The sequence below is a fragment of the Benincasa hispida genome, chromosome 1 (assembly GCF_009727055.1).
Source record: "Benincasa hispida cultivar B227 chromosome 1, ASM972705v1, whole genome shotgun sequence".
NCBI lineage: Eukaryota > Viridiplantae > Streptophyta > Magnoliopsida > Cucurbitales > Cucurbitaceae > Benincasa > Benincasa hispida.
Genome location: NC_052349.1, coordinates 21,615,761 through 21,623,753, shown reverse-complemented (window position 1 = coordinate 21,623,753; position 7,993 = coordinate 21,615,761). Strand labels below are relative to the sequence as shown.

Sequence of the window (7,993 nt, the reverse complement as noted above, 5' to 3'; positions counted from 1 at the left end):
TTTTTCTTTCTGCATTTTCTTCCTTTTTTTTCTTTTGTTCTTTTTGTGCATTTCTTCTTTTTTTCTCATTCTTTGCGGGTTTTTTTTTTTTTTTACGTTTTTTTGAATCAAGCATCAAACATAGAGTTTATAACACTAGAGCATCGAGCATCAAGTGAACTTCTGAATCGAGCATAGAGCATACAACATAGGGCCTAGAGTATCGAGGATCGAGTAGCATGTAGCTAGTATATAGCATAGAGTATAATGCATCAAGCATGAAGCATCAAATATCGAGTATCGAGGATCGAGGATCGAGGATCAGAGATCGAGGATTGAGAATCGAGTAGCATGTAGCTAGTATATAACATGGATCATATAACATAAAGCATAGAACATAGAGCATCAAGGATTGAGCATCAAGCATCAAGGATCAAGGATTGAGAATCGAGTATTGTGTATCGTGTATCGTGTATCAAGTATCAAGAAAACTTATAAATTGGTGTGCAGATTGGTTTTATGGTCGAATGAATAAATTCACAGGATGCTGAGATAAGCAAAATGTCACTTTTCATTCAATTTAAAAAAGATACCCATTTTTCATTTGGCCCCCAAAAAAGAGCCATCGGTACAAAAAATCCGAGGAACACTTTTGTTTGGGATTTGGTGTAATTGGTTTTGTTCGTTTCGACTTCAATTCTCAAATAGAACCAACCGTATTTGGAAGTCTAATCGAACCGAATGGTTTCTCGGTCAATAACGGTCGAGGTAGGCTGCAAGTTAAGGGATGGAAGAGCTTGGGGTTGATATTAGAGGGATTATTAAATAGGGTTAGGGTTTTTTTTTTCCTAGTGGGTTGGGGAAGTTTTTTGTTTTTTGTTGTGTAAAATTTTGGGCTAACTATAGATAGGATAATTTACTTATTATAGGAGTTGGAAAATTTCCCTTACTATCACTCTATTTTTAAAAATAAAATAGGATCCATTAATATTAATATAAGATCTAGTAATATTAGTGAAGATAGATCCACAGTATGAAAAGACAAGGTTTGTAGTATTATAAATTTTTCCCTATATCCATAGTCCTAACATTGGGTTTATATTCTAGAAATGCCCAAACTTTCTATTTTTCTTTTTTTTTTTACAAAGGGACAAATGAGCTAGTTTTTTTCATAAGAGAGAGCTCAATTTACTACTAAGGGCCCTATTGAAGTTTTTTTTTTAATTATTAATTTATAAAAATAAAAAAAATAAGGAAAAGAGGAATCGTACCATTAACGCTCAATAAAATGAACTAAATTGAGATTCTTCATTTTGAATACTTCTCCAAATTCTAACCACTTTTTGAAAGTATTGGTCCAACACGAATTGAAAGGAAACCAAAGGGTTGAAAGAAGAATGAAGATAGTACATAAAAATGTTAATCGAAGTTAAAGAGGAAAAAAAAAATGTTGAAATGAGAGAGGAGAGAAAATTAAATGAAAAAAAAAGATGGGATTTTCATACCAATCAACCCATTTTAGGGACACAAATGAAATTTGGCTTTGAAATCAAATGAAATTTGGTATTGTACTGATACAAACATGTTGTGAAATTATCGGACACTTGCCCTGAAGATAGGACTTTCTTCCTACAAAAGTATTTGGGATAAGGCTTAAACAACATCAAACAACTCTGCAAAACAAATGGAAGATGAGGAGGTGCATTGAGAGAAGAAACACAATTTGTGTCCTTTGAAGGAATGAGGGGGGAAGCTTGAACATTGCTTGAATATTGCTACGTAGACTATCATCATTTTTTTTTGGAGAGATAGCTTCTTGAAAAAGGGAAATTGAACCGACTGTAAAAATTTTATCTGAAAATAAAACAAGGTTATCAAAACTTTCACCAACTTGGGTGATTTTAAAGGTCTTTTCAGACAAGCGGACACCAATTTCAACCTCCTTCCTTAGAGGCACTTCTTTACCTATTGCTTTCAAGCATACTAGTCGTCTCCTCCTCTTCTTTTGACTTCGTGGGGACATTTGAGACTGGAGAAAGTATCAAAAAGGATTTCAACAACTGAGCATCTTCTTTCAAAAGGGTATTTATAAGACTCTCGAAAAACTTAGCATATTTTGAATGGAGGCAAGGAAGGCCGTATCAGAATCTAGAAAACTACAATCATATCATTCATCATACTTTGATTCACTCAAAATAGAACAATTGGTTTTGAAAAATCTTTGACGCATAACTCTCAATTGGGGATCAATAAATTCAACATCGTTAAAATTTAAAAAGATATTATTGCGCAAAGCATATGTTATTCAATTGTTGAGGGTAAGAATCCGCACAAATTTATTTTCACTTCAATCTTGGCTTCAGAAACGTTGAGAAAACTAAGCGTTTCTAATGCAATACTTTCAAGTCCCTGAAAAAAGCTAATGGCTTCAAAGGTGTTTCTTTTTCTTTTCCAATAGTCCTTTTTTTTTTTCTTGATCCAACCTCCATAACCCTTAGAAAGCCGTGGCCAATTGTGATGAAACTTATTCCATTTTCTCGAGAAAATGGAATGGACTTAATTCCTGATCAAATCCATTATTTTCCCGTGTTCAAAATTAATTAGTGCATTTTCAGCAAAAAGAGGATTAATGGTGACTTTGGTTTGGAAAAAATCTTCCAACAACTATCCCCTTCCATTTATTAAATGCAAACAATCTTGAAACAACCCAAAGGTTGTCAAAATCTTCATACACATCGTAATTTTTTTGAACCCAGAAAGCATCCCCATTCTATTTATCTTTCACTAAAACAGGGGCTTGTGTTTGACTCGTATTTTTAATTAAGAACTCACTCTATGCTGATGTGCCTAGAATAGAGAATACTGGGGTTTTCCTCCCACTATCCACATAGCTTGAGCTACGTTCCTCAACTGTGAGAGACTCAACTTTTAAATTTCAAGTCTTGTTGCATCATAATTATCTTGATTATTTTTCAAGGAAAAACTATTAACTGAAGCTTGAAGTAGTTCTAAAATTGAATCCACAAACCAACTTAGGTAAGAATCAAAAGTTTTGTGAAATTCCAAGTCTTCCACACAAAACAACCCAAAATCAAACCACATACAAAAGAAAGAATCATCAATTGTACACTTTTCCTATTTCCATGATGGAAAACCAGAGGAAAGTTGAATTGTTAGGTGGGAAAAAATAGAAGAGGGAACAATTTCACATGAATATGATGTAAATAGAAGATAGAAATCTTTGGCCTTCAAAACAATGACATCCATACCAAGAATTCATTTTATTTTGAAATAAAAAGATAATTTCACTCATTAAAAAGAAAAAAAAAAAAAAAAAAACCCTTCTTACTTCTTAGAAAGTAGGTCATCTTTTTACAATTTTTTTAAATTCCAAAATTAGTTTTAGCAATTTTTCTTATATATATATATATATTGAGAGAATACATTAGAAGCAAATAGAATTAATAAAACCAATAGTTAGCCATTAAAAGAGAGTCTACACATAGGAATGGTCTCCTAGCAAAATAGCTAACAAAAGGTGACTTTTCTATACAACAGTTTATTTTATTTTAATTTAAAAAACATCTAGTATATAATCACATTTGGATATTTGATGGTATGAATCACATACGTCTGACGGTTTGAATCAAAGTTTAGCTAAATTAAGCTTATATTTATTTGAACCATGAACTTTAAAAAATGTAACAAATCCTAAACTTCCAATATTGTATTGAATAGGCCCTTCAAATTTCATTTTATTTTTTTATTTTTTTTATTTGTTAAGTATAAAGTTAAATATTATGCCTAATGGAATCCAAGTTTTCAATTTTGTGACTATTCGTAAATTTTAAGAATTTTGAAAACTCAACAACTCAATATAGAATTTTGAACATTTAAAAATCTAACAGACACAAACCTTAAAATTCAGGAACTAATTTATAATTTTGACCCTATTTTAAACCTTAGGAATTAAAGTATCAAGTTTGAAAGTTAAGGACAAATAAATCCTTAAATCTCAAGAACCAAAAAGTATATTCCTCTCTTAAGTGATATACTTCCCCTTTAAGTATATACTTGAAAAACAGGTATACCTAAATAGAGGGAAAAAAAAAAAAACTGACTGCTCATTCTCACGTTGACATAGTTGATTGCATAATCACATTCCTATAAAGATGAGAGGTTCAAATTCTGCACTTGATGTTGAAATTAAAAAAAAAAAAAAAAAGAAAAAATCATTTAGCCGTCCTCCAATTGAACTGTGATTAGTAACCCAAATAATGTTCAGTTACTCTAGAATTTTGATTTTGCCTCCGACAACCAAAGTGATGCAGCAACTTCTTGCATCAAATGGACCTGAATGGCATTTGATTGATGATGCCAACCATCATTTAAATCTCTTTAATCAGATAAAGAATGTTCTTTTGCTGTGGACTAATCAGTCTCATCTGTAATACATATACATATAATATATGATAATTTATATGCAACTAACTATACAAGGGTTGTTAAAAGGCTATACAATACCCAGAAACCTGACGAAGCTGATTGCCGCAGAGCAACAAATTCGAGCTTAAAATTTCCTCATCGAAAAAGAATAAGTTTATTAAACCGAATCCTGAAGGTTGAGTACCTGGATATACGCAAGAAAGAGAAAACAATTAATCAATGAATCAACCCATTTAACAGGTAATGCATAAGAAGAAAACTGATCACCAAATATTTTTGCTTAAATATTTTTTATAATTCCAAACGAAGTCAGTGGTTTGTTATCAAATTAAATCACCTTTTTACATAAAAAAGTATCCAAACCAAAGTGATCAGATATCATAGGATTTCTATCCATTTGGAGGTTAGACTACTTATTTAAGCTTGTCATATTTCAATTTTCTATTAACAAATCAAGATTGTAAATCCATATTAATAAATTTCTATTTTCTTTTCCTTATTTTAATTACATTCATTTCAAATCTTTTTCAAACACCAGTTCATGATGCAGGTAAGGAAAGACATAAGAAAAGTAGTTTTACGCAAGTACCCAAACCCATGCAGATATCAATACTAGTTTAAGCTGAATGTGCAAACTGCAAAAGATCATATTCCTAATTATAGATACATAAGAGAGGATTGCATACTGTTCAGCTCTCAATCAGATTATGAAGTGTTTCAGCAGATCTTAGCTATGTACTTCACCATTCCGCAAGAAAATAAGGGTACTAATTCCCAAATGTCGTCTTCTCATGATGAAGAGCTTTGTAAAAATCATTGCAACATCGCAAGCACTGAATCAATAATTGCTACTGCCGAAAGCGGAACTGATAGTGAAAGGAACAGATGCAGGAACCTGCTGCGGAGACCAGTCAACAGTTCCTTCTTTTGGAATATAGTCACCAATAGCACCATCAGCAATTGGTGAATATGGTTTCCCTACTCTCATTAGCATCATCTCCTGAATCATTTAGTAAAGATTTTGGTTTACAATACAATCGCAACCAGTCATGCAGGAATTCATAAAATTCCATTTATAGATGTTATTACCAAAAAGTCTCAGTTAGTCAAGAGTGCAGTTATTTCACTTTTCCCAATTTCTAAATTATTCTCAATTCAATGAACGTATACTCTGTAGAACACTAGAAAATTTTATTTATTTATCTATTTTCTTTTTCATGTTTTAGGAGACTGTTAGTCAAATTTATCCTTTATAGTTTTAAATTCAAGTAATTGAAACCCAAATTTAAGTGGTTTGTTTAGGGTTCAGGGTTTAAAGAAGTTAAATTTTTCAAACAGTTTGCAAGCCTGCAGCAATCGAATAGCACTTAGTTTTCTCTAATTTTTGAAGTCTCAGCTTCCTTGTTTATTCAAGATATCTTGCTACCATTCAGTTATGGAATGACGCTCACAATTTTGGTCTTCAAAGACTATTTTCCTCTGTTGCCCACTGGGCTTATGTTGGGATTGGAGTTAAAAGTTTTTGTGATCTGCACTAGGTTACTTTTTGGGTGTTGCTTTGTTAGGTTTTTAAGACTTTGTTTATTTGGAGTTTGCTTTTCGTGTACCTTGGTTTGTTACTTATGTTTTGTTCTATACCATTCTTGTGGCTAGGACGCCGGGGAAGACTCTTTTTACAGTGCTGACTATTGTGGCTACATTAGACATTTATATCGGCTGAATTTGGATGGAGCATAGATTTGGCCATTTTCAAGCTGCTTGATTTTAGGCAGGTGCTCATGTTGAACATATTTCATAACTGAGTTTTAGGTATTTTGTAGGTCAATATTCTAATGTAGATTTAAGGGGAGTAATAATTCCATGACTTACTGGAGTGTATAAAAATGAGTTCTTCCCATTCTACAGCCTACAATTTCCAACCATCATTGAATCCCATGTAAGCCCAGAAATTTAACGGAATAGTGGAATCACCAATCCAATATCTTAAAGCCGAGAAATAATGAATGCAAGTGAATGTGTATCAGATACCAAAATCTTAAGACTTGGAATTGACCCAGTCCATAAGGAAGGATGATAACTGCGAAGAGTGGTTTCACACCGGTGGAACATTTGAATAAATATTGGCATTATTGAATAGGGTTCCAAGACAAAGCAAACCTTTGATTGGTTTTGTCCATAGGTGTTCATTGCACGCTCAATTGAGGAGTAAACTCGAAGAGCTTGGTCAGTGCCTCGACTACATTTTACAACATGAACATGCTCCTTCAACTCTGTTGGTCGAGCTTGCAAGTAAAGGATGAGACGAGAAGGGGGAGATTTTGGATGGTCTTTCTTTCCATGCGAAAATTCCATTGTCCCAAGGTCACTCCACAGAACATCCCATAAAACTGAACATGGATCTTTAGCTGGGCTGAACTTCCTCTGAGCAATGATAGTGGAAGGTTGCTGTAAAATGAAAAAAGTTATGCTTTGCAGGTAATTATCACGCACTGAAGAGAGAAGGCACCAAATAGAATTTAAATATTCGCTAGCTTACTTGCATCAATATGACTCTTCTGTGAGTGACAACAAGTATTTTTCCTTTGGGAAGTAAAAAATGATCTTCATAAGCATCTGACAATGCAAACTTTCCACGCACTTTAAACAAATCGACTTGTACAAAAAAGGATCCTGATTCTGCCAGCTGCAATATAACCTTCACCAGGAAATTTTTTTTCTTGATTAGTGTTCCACAAATCAATGAACTATCAACATAATTCTAAGATTGGGCTAGTTCAACAATTGATAGAGATCTACTTTTAGATGCTGCACTTATGTTTGGGATGACTTGGTAACCTTGCAGAGCAAGAAACAGTGAAAGCAATGTCGAAATTAGATTTAAAAGGGATGGGGCTACAAAGAATTTAATGAGTCTACGAAGAAAAGATGTTCCTCGACAATCAAGTTTCCATCAGTAGTTCTATTAGTATACTAACAGCAATTCAATTCGTTCAGTAAAGTAACTTGCTGACGTTCATTAGTCTTGGTATGTATAATTAATCGTCAAACTCCAGTGACCAGCTAAACAGTACCTGTCCTTGTGCTTTATAGTTGTCATATGGTCGAAGCAAATTATCACCACTAATTACACGAGGCAGCCTCCTTCGTAGAAGTTGCTCATCCGAAGTGATAGCAGATGCTATCTTCATTCTCACAGCATTTGCACCTTCTGTAGTTTTCGATAGAAGATCTAAAACTCCACTCACTGGCTGTGCAGCTGCACCTATTATGCCTTTTCCAACACCCTGAACAAATCCCTCAACGCCAGAAGTTTTTGCACCTTCAAGAGGCTTTGTTAATATACCAGTGACTCCTCTGAATAGGCCCTTGGCCAGAGCTCCACCTCCTTCTCGGATAACATCACCCAAATCTTCTACACCCTTATTCTCCTGAAAAACAAATAAATTAGTTAACATGCTCCAGTTTTTCAGGAAGAAGAAATGCTGAAAACGTGAGATTTATATGTAATGATCAAGTTATGAGAATCCCAACAAATTTGTGATTTAGTGTAAGAACCAACATCTTTTTC

At 33.5% G+C, this 7,993-nt stretch overlaps 1 protein-coding gene across 2 annotated transcripts in view; it reads right to left on the bottom strand.

Moving 5' to 3' along the window:
- Positions 1-4,118: 4,118 nt before the first annotated feature.
- The window catches only part of LOC120074826, a 112,034-nt gene continuing 108,159 nt past the window's right edge, over positions 4,119-7,993 (bottom strand). For both annotated transcript variants that reach the window (XM_039028028.1, XM_039028029.1), the window contains exons 60-64: positions 7,497-7,853; positions 6,962-7,120; positions 6,583-6,870; positions 5,112-5,425; positions 4,119-4,609 (exon numbers count right to left, since the gene is read on the bottom strand). In XM_039028028.1, the coding sequence (XP_038883956.1) occupies positions 5,264-5,425; positions 6,583-6,870; positions 6,962-7,120; positions 7,497-7,853 (966 nt within the window). In that variant the 3' untranslated portion in view covers positions 4,119-4,609; positions 5,112-5,263. The remainder of the gene's footprint in view (positions 4,610-5,111; positions 5,426-6,582; positions 6,871-6,961; positions 7,121-7,496; positions 7,854-7,993) is intronic.